We start from the raw sequence: 21,687 nt of genomic DNA, 5'->3' as shown, positions 1-21,687 counted from the left end.
GCAAGCACTTAGCTCAAGTATTATAGAATAAAAATGTAACGCTCTGCATGTAGGTAGGCAACACTCTCCATGTAGGTAACGCTCTGCATGTAGGAAACGCTCTGCATGTAGGTAGGTAACGATCTGCATGTAGGTAATGCTCTGCATGTAGGAAACGCTCTGCATGTAGGAAACGCTCTGCATGTAGGAAACGCTCTGCATGTAGGAAACGCTCTGCATGTAGGAAACGCTCTGCATGTAGGAAACGCTCTGCATGTAGGAAACGCTCTGCATGTAGGAAACGCTCTGCGTGTAGGTAATGCTCTGTGTGTAGGTAACGCTCTGCGTGTAGGTAACGCTCTGTATGTAGGTAACGCTCTGCATGTAGGTAACGCTCTGCATGTAGGTAACGCTCTGCATGTAGGTAGGTAACGCTCTCCATGTAGGTAACGCTCTGCATGTAGGTAACGCTCTGCATGTATGAAACGCTCTGCATGTAGATAGGTAACGCTCTCCATGTAGGTAACGCTCTGCATGTAGGTAACGCTCTGCATGTAGGTAACGCTCTGCGTGTAGGTAGGTAACGCTCTGCATGTAGGTAACGCTCTGCATGTAGGAAACGCTCTGCATGTAGGAAACGCTCTGCATGTAGGTAACGCTCTGCATGTAGGTAACGCTCTGCGTGTAGGTAACGCTCGGCATGTAGGTAAAGCTCTGCATGTAGGAAACGCTCTGCATGTAGGTAACGCTCTGCATGTATGAAACGCTCTGCATGTAGGTAGGTAACGCTCTGCATGTAGGTAACGCTCTGCATGTAGGTAACGCTCTGCATGTAGGTATTGCTCTGCATGAAGGTAACGCTCTGCATGTAGGTATGCTCTGCATGTAGGTAACGCTCTGCATGTAGGTAACGCTCTGCATGTAGGTATGCTCTGCATGTAGGTATGCTCTGCATGTAGGTAACGCTCTGCATGTAGGTAACGCTCTGCATGTAGGTAGCGCTCTGCGTGTAGGTAGGTAACGCTCTCCATGTAGGTAACGCTCTGCGTGTAGGTAGGTAACGCTCTGCATGTAGGTAACGCTCTGCATGTAGGAAACGCTCTGCATTTAGGAAACGCTCTGCATGTAGGTATTGCTCTGCATGAAGGTAACGCTCTGCATGTAGGTAACGCTCGGCATGTAGGTAAAGCTCTGCATGTAGGAAACGCTCTGCATGTAGGTAACGCTCTGCATGTATGAAACACTCTGCATGTAGGTAACGCTCTGCATGTATGAAACGCTCTGCATGTAGGTAGGTAACGCTCTGAATGTAGGTAACGCTCTGCATGTAGGCAACGCTCTGCATGAAGGTAACGCTCTGTATGTAGGTAGGTAACGCTCTGCATGTAGGTATGCTCTGCATGTAGGTAACGCTCTGCATGTAGGTAACGCTCTGCATGTAGGTAACGCTCTGCATGTAGGTAACGCTCTGCGTGTATGTAACGCTCTGCGTGTAGGTAACGCTCTGCGTGTAGGTAACGCTCTGCGTGTAGGTAACGCTCTGCATGTAGGAAACGCTCTGCATGTAGGTAACGCTCTGCATGTAGGTAACGCTCTGCATGTAGGTAACGCTCTGCATGTAGGAAACGCTCTGCATGTAGGTATTGCTCTGCATGAAGGTAACGCTCTGCATGTAGGTAACGCTCTGCATGTAGGTAACGCTCTGTATGTAGGTAACGCTCTGCATGTAGGTAGGTAACGCTCTGCATGTAGGTAACGCTCTGCATGTAGGTAACGCTCTGCATGTAGGTAACGCTCTGCATGTAGGTAACGCTCTGCATGTAGGTAACGCTCTGCATGTAGGTAACGCTCTGCATGTAGGTAACGCTCTGCATGTAGGTAACGCTCTGCATGTAGGTATGCTCTGCATGTAGGTAACGCTCTGCGTGTAGGTAACGCTCTGCGTGTAGGTAACGCTCTGCATGTAGGTAACGCTCTGCATGTAGGTAACGCTCTGCATGTAGGTAGGTAACGCTCTGCATGTAGGTAACGCTCTGCATGTAGGTAACGCTCTGCGTGTATGTAACGCTCTGCGTGTAGGTAACGCTCTGCGTGTAGGTAACGCTCTGCGTGTAGGTAACGCTCTGCATGTAGGAAACGCTCTGCATGTAGGTAACGCTCTGCATGTAGGTAACGCTCTGCATGTAGGTAACGCTCTGCATGTAGGAAACGCTCTGCATGTAGGTATTGCTCTGCATGAAGGTAACGCTCTGCATGTAGGTAACGCTCTGTATGTAGGTAACGCTCTGCATGTAGGTAGGTAACGCTCTGCATGTAGGTAACGCTCTGCATGTAGGTAACGCTCTGCATGTAGGTAACGCTCTGCATGTAGGTAACGCTCTGCATGTAGGTAACGCTCTGCATGTAGGTAACGCTCTGCATGTAGGTAACGCTCTGCATGTAGGTAACGCTCTGCATGTAGGTATGCTCTGCATGTAGGTAACGCTCTGCGTGTAGGTAACGCTCTGCGTGTAGGTAACGCTCTGCATGTAGGTAACGCTCTGCATGTAGGTAACGCTCTGCATGTAGGTAGGTAACGCTCTGCATGTAGGTAACGCTCTGCATGTAGGTAACGCTCTGCATGTAGGTAACACTCTGCATGTAGGTAACGCTCTGCATGTAGGTAACGCTCTGCATGTAGGTAACACTCTGCATGTAGGTAACGCTCTGCATGTAGGTAACGCTCTGCATGTAGGTAACCCTCTGCATGTAGGTAACGCTCTGCATGTAGGTAACGCTCTGCATGTAGGTAACGCTCTGCATGTAGGTAACGCTCTGCATGTAGGTAACGCTCTGCATGTAGGAAACGCTCTGCATGTAGGTAACGCTCTGCATGTAGGTAACGCTCTGCATGTAGGTAACGCTCTGCATGTAGGAAACGCTCTGCATGTAGGTATTGCTCTGCATGAAGGTAACGCTCTGCATGTAGGTAACGCTCTGTATGTAGGTAACGCTCTGCATGTAGGTAGGTAACGCTCTGCATGTAGGTAACGCTCTGCATGTAGGTAACGCTCTGCATGTAGGTAACGCTCTGCATGTAGGTAACGCTCTGCATGTAGGTAACGCTCTGCATGTAGGTATGCTCTGCATGTAGGTAACGCTCTGCGTGTAGGTAACGCTCTGCGTGTAGGTAACGCTCTGCATGTAGGTAACGCTCTGCATGTAGGTAACGCTCTGCATGTAGGTAGGTAACGCTCTGCATGTAGGTAACGCTCTGCATGTAGGTAACGCTCTGCATGTAGGTAACACTCTGCATGTAGGTAACGCTCTGCATGTAGGTAACACTCTGCATGTAGGTAACGCTCTGCATGTAGGTAACGCTCTGCATGTAGGTAACGCTCTGCATGTAGGTAACGCTCTGCGTGTAGGTAACCCTCTGCATGTAGGTAACGCTCTGCATGTAGGTAACGCTCTGCATGTAGGTAACGCTCTGCATGTAGGTAACGCTCTGCATGTAGGTAACGCTCTGCATGTAGGTAACACTCTGCATGTAGGTAACACTCTGCATGTAGGTAACGCTCTGCATGTAGGTAACACTCTGCAGGTAGGAAACGCTCTGCATGTAGGTAACACTCAGCATGTAGGTAGCGCTCTGCATGTAGGTAACGCTCTGCTTGTAGGTAACGCTCTGCATGTAGGTAACGCTCTGCATGTAGGTAGCGCTCTGCATGAAGGTAACGCTCTGCATGAAGGTAACGCTCTGCATGTAGGTAGCGCTCTGCATGTAGGTAACGCTCTGCATGTAGGTAACGCTCTGCGTGTAGGTAACCCTCTGCATGTAGGTAACGCTCTGCATGTAGGTAACGCTCTGCATGTAGGTAACGCTCTGCATGTAGGTAACGCTCTGCATGTAGGTAACGCTCTGCATGTAGGTATGCTCTGCATGTAGGTAACGCTCTGCATGTAGGTAACGCTCTGCATGTAGGTAACACTCTGCAGGTAGGAAACGCTCTGCATGTAGGTAACACTCAGCATGTAGGTAGCGCTCTGCATGTAGGTAACGCTCTGCTTGTAGGTAACGCTCTGCATGTAGGTAACGCTCTGCATGTAGGTAGCGCTCTGCATGAAGGTAACGCTCTGCATGAAGGTAACGCTCTGCATGTAGGTAGCGCTCTGCATGTAGGTAACGCTCTGCATGTAGGTAACGCTCTGCGTGTAGGTAACCCTCTGCATGTAGGTAACGCTCTGCATGTAGGTAACGCTCTGCATGTAGGTAACGCTCTGCATGTAGGTAACGCTCTGCATGTAGGTAACGCTCTGCATGTAGGTATGCTCTGCATGTAGGTAACGCTCTGCATGTAGGTAACGCTCTGCATGTAGGTAACGCTCTGCATGTAGGTAACACTCTGCATGTAGGTAACGCTCTGCATGTAGGTAACGCTCTGCATGTAGGTAACGCTCTGCATGTAGGTAACGCTCTGCATGTAGGTAACGCTCTGCATGTAGGTAACGCTCTGCATGTAGGTAACGCTCTGCATGTAGGTATGCTCTGCATGTAGGTAACGCTCTGCATGTAGGTATGCTCTGCATGTAGGTAACGCTCTGCATGTAGGTAACGCTCTGCATGTAGGTAACGCTCTGCATGTAGGTATGCTCTGCATGTAGGTAACGCTCTGCATGTAGGTAACGCTCTGCATGTAGGTAACGCTCTGCATGTAGGTAACGCTCTGCATGTAGGTAACGCTCTGCATGTAGGTAACGCTCTGCATGTAGGTAACGCTCTGCATGTAGGTAACGCTCTGCATGTAGGTAACGCTCTGCATGTAGGTAACGCTCTGCATGTAGGTAACGCTCTGCATGTAGGTAACGCTCTGCATGTGCCACTTTCAAACATTTCAGATCCATTTCTGCAGATCCCATATGAGACACTTTGTAAGGATATGTTTTAGTCTTTAAAACAGCAGTAGGCGCACGGTCAGGTAAATAGCACAGTAAATGTGGTCAGGCATAGATTTTCTTTTTTTTAAATAAATTGAAAGGTTTCCAGATTATATCTACTTTATAACATTTTATAACTTTTTTTTATTATGACAAAAAGAGGTGAATTTGTTCTTAAAGAATAAAATGGCCACATTTTTCTCACGGATCCCCCACAGAACAGCAATGTTCTACAGAACACAGGTTAGAAAGCAGTCAGCTGGTTTATAAACACAATGCACAATATACAATAGATAGGGGAGGAGGTGTGTGCAGTGGTATGAGGAGTAAATGGGTTAAAAACAGTTTATTAGAGTCGTAACTCATCAAAAATAGGTGGGACGCTAAGTACCAGAGTAATTGGAACTCAAATTGAGCCAAAAAAGCGCAGCGAAAGTAAAATGTACCAGGTATCATGTGTGTAGTGTGGGCTACTCCCCTTGATGATATGTGCAGGGAAGAGCCAGATGTATTAGACACCCACTGGGGTCTGTGTCTGGTAATATCAAGTCACAGGTACTGGCACCTGTCACGGTAAGATGTCTCACATAAAGGTAGTAGTGAGTGGTGTTCTATATACCATTTCATAGGGTATATAGAGGTAAGTATACCAGGTAAGTATCCGCAGTAGTATACTGATATAGGGACAGTCTCTATCACCTGTGGTAAGGCAATCCAGATAGATATATCACTGCTGTATTCCCTATGAGGTGCTGCTAAACAGAGGCACCATAGCACTACGTCATCACGTCAAGGGGGCGGGACTAACGCTCGTGATCAGAGCGCGTCCTGACCTACACTAGTTCCCTTACAGGGAGTTAGATATAAGCATTTAGCTCGTTACTAGCTCTTTTTGGCAGAAACCGTGGCGGAATCTGATACACCAAGCACTAGCAAATGTGTGTATAGCTATACAGCAGTTCCACGGTTCCTGTCATTTTTATTCTACCAGCTCCTCATGTTGTTTTTATTGGTTCGAAGTGTAAGTAGACACTACTTGTGTACTACTATTTTTTCTACCCACTGGAGCAGCTGTCATCTGTATGTCTGGAGACACAACACAAAACACAGACAAAGCTCAGTTTTTAGCACATCCAGTGAGACTCATACACGGTACAGTGCCTAAATATATATGCATAAATATCTAATAAGTAAATGGTCTTTTAGTTTGACATTTTTGGCCAAAATTGTTGTAAGCCCCTGAGCCAACGCCACGGCAGACCACATATCAGGGGTCCCTAACGCTAATATAAATTCTTAATAACCTGTGTAATACCAGGAAGAATGATTTATAGTAAATCTGTCAATATTAGTAGCAAAGTTCTAAGTCTGACTGAAGCTTTTATTAACCTGTACATTACCAGGAAAAGCACTCTGTATTAGAGATGTCACAGCCAAACTGCAAGCAGGCAAGTTCCCCTGAGTGGAAGTGGAAGATGCTATGGAGTGAGCCCATAACCATTTAAATCTGTATGTCTGAATAGAGCAGATGTGTGTGTTTGTGTGTTGAGGTGTGTTTGTGTGTTGAGTAGGACTTTGCACATAGTTTATCGATATTTTCCTCTCCTGACTGTTCCGCTGATAGTGGGACATGTCATGAGCAGAGGGAGCACTTGATATACAGTACAGAGAATCAAAATAGGGAAATTCAGAGTCTCTGTTGATAACAAAACCCTTTCCTAAATAAATCCAAAACAGACAAATGTATGCTAATCATGAGTATAGTTGTTTAGTGAAGTCAATTATGTTACATAGCTACATAATAGTTACATAGCTACATAGTTACATGGGGTTAAAAAAAGACACGCACGTCAAGTTCAACCTATGTTCAATTTAGACGACATATATATTTGTATTTGCAGTATTTTGATCCAGAGGAAGGCAAACAAAATCTCCCAGGGAAACATCATCCAATGATGTCTCATAAGGGGAAAATGTACAGGCATACCCCGGTTTAAGGACACTCACTTTAAGTACACTCGCGAGTAAGGACATATCGCCCAATAGGCAAACGGGAACTCACGCATGCGTCTGTCAGCATGTCCTGAACAGCAATACCGGCTCCCTACCTGTACCGAAGGTGTGCGCAAGCGGGGAGACTATAGACAGGAATAAAAACAGAAACAGACTGCCCGGTGCTTCCTTAGTACAGTACTACAGCACCACCTAGTGGTGGATAAAATCACGCTTTTGGGGAGACTATAGATAGAGCCTGTTACAAATGTTACAAATGACGATTGCAGTACAGTACATGCATCGATAAGTGGAAAAAAAAGGTAGTGCTTCACTTTAAGTACATTTTCGCTTTACATACATGCTCCGGTCCCATTGCGTACGTTAATGCGGGGTATGCCTGTAATTACTTCCTGACTCCAAATAACGGCAATCAGATTTCTCTGGATCAACATACTTCCCATGTTTACTTATTTGGTATATCCCTGTATACCTATCCTAAAAGATGTCCAACCTTTTTGTGAACATATCTATTGTATCTGCCATCACTGTCTCCATAGGTAATGAATTCCACATTTTAACCGCTCTTACTGTAATGAACCCTTTCCTTTGTTGCTGGTGAAATCTCCTTTCCTCCAACCCTAAGGGATGACCATGTGTCATTTGTACTGCCCTTAGGATGAATAGTTCTTTTGAAAGCTCCTGTATTGTCCCCGAATATATTTGTCTATAGTTATCATATCAGCTATTTTCTAATGTAAACAAATCTAATTTAGATAGCCTCTAGACATAAGCCAGATTTTCCATCCCCTGTATTAATTTGGTGGCTCTTCTCTGCATTTTTCTATTACATACTATCTTTTTATGGTGTGGTGCCCAAAACTGTTGTCCATATTCAAAGTGTGGTCTTACTAATATGCTATAGAGGTGCATAGTTATGCTTACTTCCCTTACATCCATTCCCCGTTTAATGCAAGATTATATCTTATTTGCTTTTGCTGCTACTGCATGACATTGGGCACTATTGCTAAGCCTGCTGTCTGCAAGTACTCCTAAATCCTACTCCATCAAGGATTCACCAAATTTTGCCCCAAATAATTTGTAAGTTGCCTGTTTATTCTTATTTCCCAAATGCATAACATTACATTTATCTGTATTAAACCTCATCTGTCATTTAATGCCCAAGTTTCCAGTCTACCCAAGTCGTTCTATGGAGAAATGACATCCTGCTCTGATTTTACTACTTTAGACAATTTAGTTTCATCAGCAAAGATGGAGACTTTGCTCTCTATGCCAACCTCAAGGTTATTAATATACAAGTTAAGGTCCTCCACTCATAACTTTAGCCCAAACTGAAAATGTTCCATTTACGACAACTCTCCATTGTCTATCCTTCAACCAGTTTTCAATCCAGGTGCAAATGTTTTTACAGAGTCCAATTTGCTTTGTTTTGTACACCAACCTTGTGTGGAACTGTATCAAAAGCCTTGGCAAAATCGAATTAGACAACATCAACTGCATTACACTGGTCTAAATTCCTACTTACCTCCTCAAAGAAACTAATAAGGTTAGTTTGGCATGATCTATCCTTCATAAATCCATGCTGACTATTACTAATAATTTTGTTTTCCATTAGGTATTCCTGAATATTATCCCGTATTAAACCTTCAAGTAGCTTCCCCACTATTGAAGTTAGGCTTACATCTGTAATTCCCCAATTGTGATCTAGCTCCCTTTTTAAATATAGGCACCAGATCTGCTTTACGCCAATCTTGTGGTACTGAGCCTGTAGAAATGGAGTCCTTGAATATTAAATGTAATGGATTGACTATTACAGAACTTAGCTGCTTAAGAACGCTTGGATGCATGCCATCAGGGCCAGGTGCCTTATTTACTTTAATTGTAACAACCCGCCTATGCACTTCTTCCTCGGTTAACCAATTGTTTGTTAATATAGAGGTTGTGGCTTCTTCCTGCGGCACTACTATTGTAATTGATTCTTCCCTTGTAAATACAGAGGCAAAGAATTTGTATAATACCTCTGCTTTTGCCTTATCGCCAATAATTTGCCTGCCAATCTCACACCGAAAGGGTCCTATATTTTCCTTCCCAATCTGTTTGTTATTAAGGTACTTAAAGAACGTTTTAGGGTTGATCTTACTTTCTGTTGCAATTCTTTTTTAATTTTCAATTTTTGCTAATTTGATTGCCCTTTTGCCACTTTTGTTCCATTCCTTATAATTCTGATATGATGCCTCCAGTCCTTTCCATTTACTCCCCTATGTGTTTATTTAGCCACATTGGTTTAGACTTGTTTGTTTTATATTTATTACCCATGGGGTAATAAAGGCTACTGATAAGTGTGTTTTCTAATAATGTTTAAAGACTGCCCATTTATCTTCCACATTTTTCCCTGCAAAAATGTAATCCCAGTGTATTCCTTGTTGATTATTCCTCCTTTTATTCACATCTGAAAAGGGGGGGGAAGGGAAACACAAAATGATTGTGCCCCTAAAAGAATTCACTAAACTGCACACCACAGGTGTAAAATGTAACTTTTAATAAATTGACTTAAAACATATATTACCAAAGGTGGGTGTAACGTGAGTTAAAAATAAATTAAATCAAATAATAAATATATATCTCATGCATCTATGTCATCTAGTGTATATAATAGTAATATCCCAGTTTACCAGCTATTGATGGTGGGATTAGAGGCATATGATGCAATAGGTCAGGGTATTAGCCCCTCTGTATCAGCTGTTAGATCAGATGGTAACTATATGATAGTCAGCGAGACCAATGGAAGGTAATAGAAAGAAATAGAGAAATATCCAAACCTCCTAAAATGAACATATAATTAATTAATTCCGTAATTGGATCTGTCACTTAAGGAGCATAACCTGTGAATACAGGAACTAGCACTCATAGCCCCAGTGTTGATGAGTTCACAGCATATACATACGCATGGGGATAGGAGGAATGGCCACAGTGCTCGCTGACTGCACAAACTAGACTAAATTCGCCAAGTTCTGTGATCTAAACATACTGAGACAGGAACCTAACAAAACTACATTAAAAACAGTCCCAAGTAGGAGACTGACAACATTGCACGTCCACGCGCGTTTCCCTCCAGCAAAGGAGCTTCTTCAGGGACAAATTTAAAGTTTAAAGACTGCCCATTTATCTTCCACATTTTTCCCTGCAAAAATGTAATCCCAGTGTATTCCTTGTTGATTATTCCTCCTTTTATTCACATCTGCCTTCCTAAAATGTAAAGTCTTTGTTGAACCCATATGATATAGTTTATGATAATTTATTTCAAATGAGACCATGTTATGATCACTGTTTCCCAAATGTTCCTGGACTTGAATATTTGTTATTACTTCTACATTGTTTGATATTACCAAATCTAGTAATGATCCTCCCCTGGTTTGTTTCTCAATAACTTGTGTCATGTAATTGTTTTTTAGCACAACCAAAAACCTGTTTCCTTTTGTTGTAATGCTAATCTCATTGCCCCAGTCTATGTCTGGATAATTCAAATCACCCATTATGCAAACATGACCTAGTTTTGAAGCCGTCTCCATTTACAAAAGTATTTTGGCTTCCACAATATCACAGATGTTTGGTGGTTTATAGCCAGTGGCGGATTTCCCAGTAGGCCCGGGCCTAGGGCGGAAAAATTTGGGGGTGGTAAAAATGTCCGCCCCCATATACTTTTGCCGCGCTCCCTGACCTATCGGGCCGGATGGGAAGTTATTTAGCTGTTGCGGCCGCCTCCTTACTTGCCACCCTGCTTCTCCTTCTGACCCGCAGAGTCAAATGACGTCATGACGTTGCGTTACCATGGCAATGTGACGTTGTATGACGTCACGTTGGTGACGTCTGCAGCGTCATTTGATGCTGTGGTTCAAAAGGAGGCAGGGGGCGGCAGGTAAGGAGACGGCCGCAACAGCTGTGCCTAGGGGTGGCGGATTTTTAAATCCACCTCTGTTTACATACATGTTGTATATTTCACGATACAAACATATTCTTTATAATTTTCCCTCCACTGCTAATATCCACAAGATTTCTACATTTTCATAATTTCCTTCATAAACATCTTCCCTTATAATAGGTTTTAGATCTGGTTTAACATATAAACATACTCCACCTCCTCTTCTATTTGTTTGATCCTTCCGAAAAAGGGAATAACCCTCTAAATTAACTGCCCAGTCATGAGTTTCATCCCACCATGTTTCAGTAATGCCTATGATATCATACTGCTCCCTTGCAGCTATTAATTCAAGCTCCCCCATTTTATCTGCCAGGCTTCTTGCATTAGCAAGCATGCATTTAAGTTTGTTTCCAGTTTTAAGTTAATTAAGAGGAACAGCCTCTTTAAGCTGTAGATATTCAGTACAAAATTACTTGTTCAAAATAGCAGAACAACTTAGCCACAGTGAATCAGATAGCTTTCTAGGCATTACTTTACCCAGGCTTGGGCTGTACAATCTGTCGAATACTGAAACTTTAGTGAGATTCCCATTTGAAAAGGAATTTTGCAAAGAAAGAAGTAGCACAATTTGTGCTCATATACACATCTACGCCAAGAAGTTGAATATCTGACGTTTAGATGCTGTAGGATGTTCCAGCATCTGGAAGAGGCTTGGGAGATCTGTGTGAAATTTGTGGTTGCACTCTTGATTGTTTCCGATCTTTACGGTACAGTAAGTAGATAAAAAGAGTTTCAGTAATTAACAAAACCTGCAGATGTAACATGACTTAATGTCTTCGGTGGCGCAACAACACGCAAAGAATTAACGCGGCGGGGGGTCCCATTCAAAAGCATGCACCCACTGTAGCTCCATCGCAGAAGACACTGTCCCGCAGACTTTTGCTTGTTCGTCCACGGCGCTGGTGACAGTAAGCCTGGCTACATATGTAGTACTTATACATTTCTGAGTTTGACATGCATCCAGGTCCACCCTCAATACCCTCCCGTGTGATCACTTGCCTGCCTCAGTCGCTCGAGGCTCAATATGTTCTCCACCTGTAGCACGCCACGTGTATACTTCTCAATGTAGGTTTCTCCATCAGCAGTACCCTCATACTCGCTCCTCGCTGCCATCAGAGCCAGCGTTTCTCGATCCTCAGCCTCCTCCGTCGCCTAAGGGGAAAGCCATGAATCACGGACAGTGACATTAAAATAGGGTGACCAGACGTCCTGGTTTTCCCGGGATTGCACCGGTTTTTGGGCTTTTTGTCCCAACGACTTTTTAAAAAGTCGCACAACGTCCTGTTTTATCGTGCCGATCGAGAATGCGCTGCCGGCAAGAGCCGATCTTGCATGCATGGCAGGCAAGAGCTGATCCTGCGCATGCATGATCGTCTGTTGCCGGCCACGCATGCTTGAATGGCCCCACGCCGATCGCAAATGCACTTCCGCCAAGAGCAGATTACGCACGTGCGTGCCGGAAAGAGCCGATGTGTGCATGCGCAATTGGTGTGGGGAGTTTCACGCATGCACGTTCGGTGTGAAAATTGTCGCGGTTTTAAACTACAGAAAAATGGTCACCCTATATTAGAAACATTGGCATAGCCCCAGGGCATGTTTAATCATTGTTTTTTGTTTTTTAAGCTAGTCACTCTTTCGAGAAACACTAATCTCTACTGTTTTGGACTCATTGGTTCATGGAAGCAGGATGGAAGTGAGACACCCTTTCTGCCCATCAAGTTAGAGTCATTGCTACATGTGACCGCTACTTGCTACAGAACCACTCAGAGAAACACACTCTTGGGAATTCTCAGCATTTGAGACGGCATGAGAATGCACAGTTTTTTGAAAAATTCCAACTACTATTGTACAGTAGATGTGTGAGACCGCTTATACTTTTTACATTTTTTTGCAGAATACAGATTATTGACCCAATCTCAAGAATTTGATCTTTAGCATTAAAAGCAATTGCGCCATTGAAGCCAATTCAAAATGCCGGCAAACAGATTCTCAATGTCAGGAAAAGCTGCTAGCTCTAGTCATTTCACAGCTTCCCTGCATAGAGAAGTGGCTACATATCACATTGAATAGTGGCCATGGATTTAAACCCTATGCTGGCTAGACACTTTATTTCTTAGGTGGGAATTCAAAACGCTAATCCTCTCAGATGTCAGAGAGCAACATTAATTCCTATTCTCCTACTTGGCATCCACTACATGTAGATCACATTCTGGACACACTTTGGTGTCTGGACGCTCTATGTGAGTCTGAAGAATGGTACTTACACACATTCTAACAGCAGGTGGGGCCACCAATAACATTTCATTTCACGAATGGAGCCTCCCAGGCCGAATACAGCTCAACCCCGCTATAACGCGATCCGCTACAGCGCGGATCCGCTTATAACGCGATGCAAGCGTGGCTCCCAATTTTTGTATTTGTGAATACTTTACAACACGATTATTGGTATCTTAAATACTTTATTGTACAATGCATACAATTGTACATTATTTCCAACGCGATCCGCTTATAGCGCGATGTGATTCTTTGGAGCCCAAGCACAGCGTTATAAGGGGGTTGAGCTGTAATATACAAACAGCGGATCTTATAAGTCTCTTCCTTTTTCCCCCTTTCATGCTGCACTGGAAAACATGGAGAAGGTTACCTTTGGGATATTGGACACAATTTCATAGCTCACGCCACAGGAATACATGATATTCTTTGTGGACATTCGTCTTTTTAGGCTCTGCGTAAAACTCTGCAAACAAACACACAGTTTTGAGAGTAAATTAGTAAATCGCCCCATTATATTTACGTATTTGCTTTCTTCCCAAGGATCGAACAGAGGAAATAGGTTGGGGAGATTAATGATCAACTAAAATTACCAGCTAATAAGACCAAAATGCGTAAACAAATATAATTGGGAGGTGCATACCTGAACTGGGGGTACAGACAAAACAAAAAAGAAAATACTAAGGTATTAACTATAAAGAAATTCATTAAGTAGCACACCACCAAATAGTATTAATTAATAATACCTGTATTAGTAAATGGGTTACATAAAACATATATCACTGTACAAGAAGAACAGTGAATAAAATACACAGTGTATGGGCGCAACTCCAACCGATGTGTCTTACAGTGACTGGTTGAAAGAATACCAGTGTAAGAACTAGTGATTGTGCGCTAGAGTTGGTAAATGTCACAATCACATAGTGAACGTGGCCAGATAATGATGATAGTAATATTGCTGTAGGTAAATTAATCACACAGCTCGCTAAATGTGACTCAATAAAGTTAGATAAGGGAGGCTGACCATAGGGATTAGTGTTACCTTGCACATAAGCAAGAGCAAAAACTGCCTTCATATACACAACACTACACTAGTATACAGCTGGATGTTATGGACCAGTAATCCCAAATACAGATAACACATATCAAATTCCCAATGCAAATACACAGCGCCCTGCCTATGATTAGCAAGTTGTTATGTGTTACTAGCAAGTTAGCTAGTGTTATGAAAAAGCATTAATACTTAGCAGGTATTCCGGAGTTTCCCCATAAGTTTTAATGGCAGCCCAGATGTTTGGCAAATAACCCATGCAGGGGAAGAGGATATCAAGGGCCCTGTATTACTGTGACTGGATTGGGATGTCCGTGTGCTGTTTTTGCAATCAGTAAATGTGCGTGTGATTTACTGGGGCAAGGCGGGGAGTGTTCAAAGCTCCTTTCATTTTATACATGATATACACCAAAGGATCTGTTTGAACATCAAGAGCACAGCTTCGGGGGGAACACCCATTTGAAAGCTGACATGTTTACGAATGTATTTTGCAGTGTTTCCAAAGCAGATAGGAGGTGAGAAGCAGCACGGTGCTAATGGTACAGTGGCGTTGTCTTGGGATTGTTGGGAGAAGACATACAGATACAGGAAGAAGGAAGTACTGGAGATAAGTAACTACGTGAGCAGTGCGGTTTTGCAGTATACAGGCAGGTAAAATTACATCATGTAACCTTTCTACTCTAGTTCAAAGTGAGGAATAGGGAGCAGCGGGAACGGGGCTCTCGTAGACACCTGGCTTTAAGCCCGGAGGATATGTTGATCTAGGGCAGGGCTGTCAAACACGTGGCCCGCGGGGAGCCACATGCGGCCCGCGGCCACTCAGCTGACAGATCCTGCGCTCGAACTAGGGGGATGAGCTGGGACATCAATCCCGGCGGCTGCGGGGGCCCGGCCGGGCGCAAGAAGTTGTGTCCAGCGGCCAGGCCTAATCTCCTCCTGCTGGTTCAGGCCTCCTCACCCCACTGGTGTGTGCCAGAAGTAGGGCCCAGCGGCACCGGAGGCTCCCCCCCAAGGTAAGGTGTGGGGGTGGGCATTGTGTGGATTTTGTGGGGGAGGAGCGTTTTGTGCGGGGTTAGTGGGGGAAGGAGTATCTGTGGGGAGGGGGGTTTGTGTGGGTATTGTGGGGAGGGTTTTTTTGTGGGGGAATTGCGAAGGAGGGAACGATATTAGGGAAAGATATTGTGGGGAAGGGAGGATTATTGGGGGGGGGGGGAGTATTGTGTGTGTACATTGTGGGGGATGGAGGGTAGTGTGTGTGCGCGTGTATGTATTGTGGGGCTGGGGGGTATTGTGTGTGTGTATTATGGGGGTATTACTAGTGTGTGTATTGTGGGGGGTATTGTGTGTGTATTGTGGGGGGTTATTGTGTGTGTATGTGCGTGAGGGTGTGGGGAAGACAGGAAGAGTGAGAAAGACAGACAAAGTGGGGTGGGGAGGAGAAAAATGGGGGAAGGGAGAGGGGGGAGAGAGAGAGATGGAGGGAAGAGAGAGAGAGGTGGGAAGAGAGAGAGAGGGGTGGAAGAGAGCGAGAGGGGGGGCGAAGAGAAAGAGGGAGAAAGAGAGAGTCTCCCAGAGCGGATGGAGGAGGGAATGGGGAAAGAGAGAGAGAGGGGGTGGAGGAACGAGATACCAGTGACGTTGACATATTTTCAATAGGAAAAGCTCAAGGAAGAGAGTGTACGCATAAGTTATAATAATTTATTTTATTTTTTCCTCGTGCGGCCCGAGTCTTGCAGTTGGACTTAAGAATTGACCCCCAAGCTATTCTGGGTTTGACGGGCCTGATCTAGGGGGAATCAGAACTACAAATACTTTGAGATAGAAGTGGAAGAAGCAGTGAGAGAAAAGCCTGTCTTCTAGACTTGGAGCAGTGTATCCTCCCTACAAAGCTCCCATCATAGAAAACTAGCTTTGTAAGATAAAAACTGAAAGTACATGAATCATTGTGCAGTCGCACTGTATTTATTTCGGAGTAGAGTATTCGGTTCTAAAGTTGCACTAAGGACCCCTAACAGGACAGTTACCTGTTTGTTATACACATTCACTGCAATCCTCTTGCGTAACACCAATTCCATAGCCGCGGGGTGGCTGAGCTGCACTGTAGCCTTCACTATCAGATAGACGCGCTCACTCGGTGGAGTCACCCTGTTCAAGTGCACCGAGTCATGAATTGCAGAGTCCCAGGACGCAGTGGCTGAAACCTGTTGTAAGGAGACAGCAAACACAGCTCAGTCTTGCATGTTCCGAAATGAAGCATCACATAACATCTATTTAATGCCTAATGTGACCGAGTCCAACACTTCAAATTAAATCCTCTTCTTTTTTACCCTAACCTAAACCAGGGGGGGTGGATTGCCACTGAGCTCATCGGTGGTCGCCCGATATCCAAGGACTCCACAGTTTAAGAGCGGCGAGCCCGTTTACGATAGAGGTCCAGCTGGCAATCTTGGGTGAGCAATATGGCCGCTGGGGTCAGGACTCGGCCCGGCAGCCAATAGAAAAGCTGTGACGTCATCGGGAGAGGACATGGCGGATTTCTATTGGTGACCCGGCAGCCATGTTTGCAGCCGTGGCCATATTTGCATTTTTTTTTGTGTCATAACAGGCAAAAACAACAAAAATATCTCTGGAAACCAAGTTTTCCAGGAAAAAAAAGGGAAAGAAACACCCTGGGTGGGACTGCTCCTTAACCTACTTCCTGCAGAGACACGTAGTATGGACAACTGCCATACATGTAATGGCTCCTGAGTTTTACTTGATCTAAGCAATAGGATTCGTTGTTGCTTGACCTCCTGTCTGTCAGAGGGGCCTGCACCGCATCAATTACAGCTCATAATTTTTGCTGTGATAGTTGATGTGATTTCGCAGCTGTGAATATAACCAAACGAAACAAGCTCTGCCTGGAATGCACCCGGCCTTCACTGCCAGGAAGCCAGATTGCCCCAGAGCCACAGCTATCCATTGTCTGCATAATTGGTCCTTATATCCCTTAATTGTGACCGCAACTAACACTTTAAAGTAAGCCTTCCAGCAACAAAGGATGTCAAGAAAAGCCAATGCTTTAGGCAATGACGCTGAATGTGAGTTTGGAAAAGTGCACGTGATTAGGGTTACCTCGTCGTCGCTATGCTTCAGGATTGGCAGGTAGTAGAACTGGCTCCCATGCTCCTTTGGTAGTATTGAATTAACTCCTGATGCGTGTGAACCTATGAGCTGTTCATTGGCACTGAGATTATCAGCTAATTTAGCCACAGGCAAAAAAAAAAAAAAAAACAGAGAGAGAGAGGAGAACATTGTTTATGTTACAATTGGTTCTGTAACGGTGCAACCCACACAGTTCCCAAGCAGTGGTCTCCTCTTTGGCAAGATAGCGGGACTGATCGTGTGTGGTACACAATCAAAGCTTCCTTTCTCCTCAAATCAAGAAACCAGATACAACAGTGGTCTCTGACTGGAACTTCGTGTTTCAAATGAAAGAAGTCCCTGGTCACTGTCACGGCAGAACTACCACTTCTATGATATGGTTTACAATTTTGTTTTGCTACATGAATTAAACATGTTCTACTCCCCATCATATGATGCCTTGTACTTTTCATAATAAAATGTATGTATTATATATGTACGCACATACAGGTGTAAGATCTTACACACGCACACGTAATGTGTTAAAGATTTTAAATGTTATAACAAGAAATGGCAGCTGCTATTTTAGAGAGCAGTTCCCTCGTTACGTCGTTGTAGCTAGACAATCCTTTTGGGGAATTTGCATGATCTTACCATTCAGGTCTAGAAAAAGAACAGGGATGTGAGTCTCCATTCCAGCTGGCGGGGTCCTGAAAAGAAATCAAAAACTACTTGTAAAATGTAATGAATTGTCAGTGTAAAACATTTACTGTACATAGATCTGTTGCAGGTAAAATCGAATTTTATTGAGAAATAGACTGTGAATACCAGTCAGCCGTAAATACTATGCTTATAAAACGGTAATCTTAAAAAAAAATTGCATATTTATTTATGTTGGCATTGTCTGTAATAAATGACATTTGTTTAAAGATATGAAATATTATTTAGTCATTTTTAGATATAACGTCCTTCTAAATCTTGGACAAGCTGCTGGTGTGATGGCATTATTGTGCATGGCTTCATATCTTGCATTATTTTTAAAGCAGCTGCTGCAAGAATGCCGCTTTTGTATTTCTTATAATAGTGTAAGGAATCCGTTCCTGGTTTTGGCTGCAGCTCACTCTTGCAGAGTTGGTGAGGTCTCTGGCAGACCTTCCCTTGGATTTGCAAGCACTATCACCTGTGCTTGCAATCACTACAGCTGTCTCTCTGCTCTGGCATTGGAGGAAATCCCACGCACCCCTGTCTTGGGATTGGCTATCTGCCCTTCTTATACTGGCCTCTCCCTTTGACTCATTGCTGAGTATAACCCAAGATTCACTTGGATGTAACTGTGTTTGCCACAAGCTACTTTGCCTTAGCCTTGCCTTGTTCCCTAGACCTGCTGCATTCACCCCAGTCAGAGGTCTGCTATCTGGTTCCTGTGCAAAAGCGCTGGATTCCCCGTGCCAGCCTTACCCCGTTCCTGTGACCTGCTGCATTCACCCAAGGCAGAGGTCAGCTTCCAGGTTCCTGTGCTGAAGCGCTGGATCCCGAGTACCAGCCTTACCCTGTTCCTGAGACCTGCTGCATTCACCCCAGGCAGAGGTCCGTTTCCTGGTTCCTGTGATGAAGCGCTGGACCGCCAGTGCCAGTCTTGCCTTGTTCCTGTGACCTGCATTCTTCCCTTGCAGAGACCTTATCATGTGCCGCTCCCGCTCCTCGCGCAGAGGCCATTCCCGTGCTTCAGCTGCTACGCTGAAGTGGTGTGCTCCTGACTTCCTGTTGCCGAACTCCAGCCTGGACATCAAGTACCCTACCATCTCCAACCCTGACCCTGCCGTGTCAATGGATTACCCTGGCCTCTCCAAGCCTGACCCTGTTACGATTCACTATGGACTGCGCAATCCAGAACCGGCTTCGTGGTCTAAGTTCGGTGTATTCACTTCCCCACCTCAGCCCCGCGGTCTGGTCCCGGTTTGTGGCGAGCACGTCCGTTACAAATAGTACTTTAAATTACTGTTTAAATTCAAGAACAGTGATATATGTTTTATTTTCAATGCTATTAAATGTTGGGGTTTAAAGGGTGGTGTGCAACAAGGTGAGTCCTCTGGAAGACCATATCTCCCTATGCCCTTCATGTCTTTCATGTAATTCGCTACCAATTCACACTTTTGCACCCACAACTATTACTGGATTTGTCAATTCTCATCCTGGTAAATTTAGTACAAATCATAGTCGATCATCTCCTCTTCTCCTTTCACCATTATTAAACCATCAAGGAAAATATTGTAGCCAACAGAAAGTCGCATCAAGAAACCAAAATGTCAGTCATAATAATAGTTTCATTATACATAATTATTCCATTTCAGTTTTGAGTGCATAAAGGCACACTTTACACTTACAGTTCAGGGCAGACTGCAGTTGCTACTTCTCATTAGAGATTTTCACCATGCTTCAGGCACTAAAACATTACATGGTAAACTCTTTATTGGGTGGATCTACTGTCTCGCTATATACACTATCACAGTTATACACAAATAGAGGTCTCATACTGCCTCGTCATCTCAAAATGACACAAGACAGTTTGACTTCCCTAAGGATTTGTTACGTACCAGTCTGCGGGAGCCCCTGGGATGCCACTGCCTGGTGCTGGTACCAGCACTGCGTTTCGCTCTTCTGTGAGGCCCACCCACTGCTCGACCAGCCTCGCTTCACGCTCAATGTCATCTTCCGTTTTCTCTACAAGAGGCAGACAGCAGCAGGGTGAGTCAGCTAGTCATAAACTCAATAGATAAAGTGTACCTATGACAGTGCAGGGAAAGTTATTGCACAGGCTGAAAATTCTCCAGCCCATTACCAGTGGTGTGTGTGAGAAAAGCTGTGCATATGTTAGTGTGTAGAGAAGTGTACACTTGCGTGTATGTAAAGGAATTTATACTTGTGTTAATGTGTGTATAGAGCAGCCAGTACCAGTGTGTGTGCAGTGCATACTTGTGCCTCTGTATGTACAATAGTGCTTGTCAGAGCAGTGGCGTAGCTAGACATTCGCGGGCCCCTGGGAAAAAACTATTTCAGGGCCCCATTAATATTATTACTGACTAGAATTTTTTCTCCCTCCCATCCTCTCCCTGATCCTCTATCTCAGGGGTGCGCAAACTGGGGGGCACACAAGATTATCTGCAGGGGACGCCGGGTTTACAGAGGTCCTGCGCGCTTCCCGAAGGCACTTAAATTAAATGCCAGGGAAGAGGCAAGGGCCTCTGTAACTCACTTACCTTGGTTCAGACGGCATCTGGAGACGCGTCGCCATGGCAATGTGATGTCAAGTGGCTACAGCAACACAACGTCATGAAGCCCATAACCAAGGTAAGGGGGGGGCAAAGAGGGTGTCGGGGGGGGGGGGTCGTGAAGAGGGGGACAGCTGGCAGAGGGGCACAAGCAGGAGAAAAAGATTGCGCTTCCCTGCTCATCTCATCAGCCCTCAACTCATCTCTCCCCCTCCACATCTCTCCCCCTCCACATCATCATCTATAACCCTCATAATCATCTCCTCTCCCCTCTCCTCTTCCTCCTCTCTCCCCCCAACATCATCATCATCTCTACTCCCTCCCATCCCATATATACACACAAACACTACACCAAATACACACATACCAAACATACAACATTAGTGTAACACACACATAACATATACAAATACACATGTATATTCAACATATAAAAAACACACTAAATATACAACATATACATGCACATAATGCATGAAACACACATATGCATTACAAATACACACACCAACACACACACTTACCAACAGACATACACACACACACTTACCAACACAGACATATATACACACATAGTTACATAGTTACATAGTAGATGAGGTTGAAAAAAGACGTATGTCCATCAAGTTCAACCTATGCTAAATTTAGACAACAGATACTTTATCCTATATCTATACTTACTTATTGATCCAGAGGAAGGCAAACAAAAAACCCCATTAAGGGGAAAAATTAATTCCTTCCTGACTCCAAGAATTGGCAATCGGATTAATCCCTGGATCAACATCCTTGCCATGTATACTTATTTGGTAAATCCCTGTATACCTTTCCATCTAAAAAGATGTCCAATCTTTTTTTGAACAAATCTATTGTATCTGCCATCACAGTTTCCATGGATAATGAATTACACATTTTAACTGCCCTTACTGTAAAGAAACCTTTCCTTTGTTGCTGGTGAAATCTCATTTCCTCCAACCTTAACTGATGGCACAGAGTCCTTTGTACTGCCCATGGGATGAATAGTTCTTTTGAAAGCTCCTTGTACTGTCCCCGAATATATATACACACCAACACAGACATATACACAC

General features: G+C 44.3%; 1 protein-coding gene across 7 annotated transcripts in view; it reads right to left on the bottom strand.

The window, feature by feature from the left end:
- KIF13A (kinesin family member 13A) overlaps nt 1-21,687 on the bottom strand; it is a 206,805-nt gene that overhangs the window by 16,675 nt on the left and 168,443 nt on the right. For all 7 annotated transcript variants that reach the window (XM_075585633.1, XM_075585635.1, XM_075585634.1 and 4 more), the window contains 6 exons: nt 19,928-20,054; nt 17,988-18,043; nt 17,325-17,449; nt 16,235-16,411; nt 13,533-13,625; nt 11,888-12,040 (listed from right to left, as the gene is read on the bottom strand). In XM_075585633.1, coding sequence (XP_075441748.1) covers nt 11,888-12,040; nt 13,533-13,625; nt 16,235-16,411; nt 17,325-17,449; nt 17,988-18,043; nt 19,928-20,054 — 731 coding nt within the window. The remainder of the gene's footprint in view (nt 1-11,887; nt 12,041-13,532; nt 13,626-16,234; nt 16,412-17,324; nt 17,450-17,987; nt 18,044-19,927; nt 20,055-21,687) is intronic.

The sequence above is a fragment of the Ascaphus truei genome, chromosome 2 (genome assembly GCF_040206685.1).
Source record: "Ascaphus truei isolate aAscTru1 chromosome 2, aAscTru1.hap1, whole genome shotgun sequence".
Lineage (NCBI taxonomy): Eukaryota > Metazoa > Chordata > Amphibia > Anura > Ascaphidae > Ascaphus > Ascaphus truei.
The sequence above is the reverse complement of the archived record's forward strand: the minus strand, read 5'-3'. Positions and strand labels throughout refer to the sequence as shown.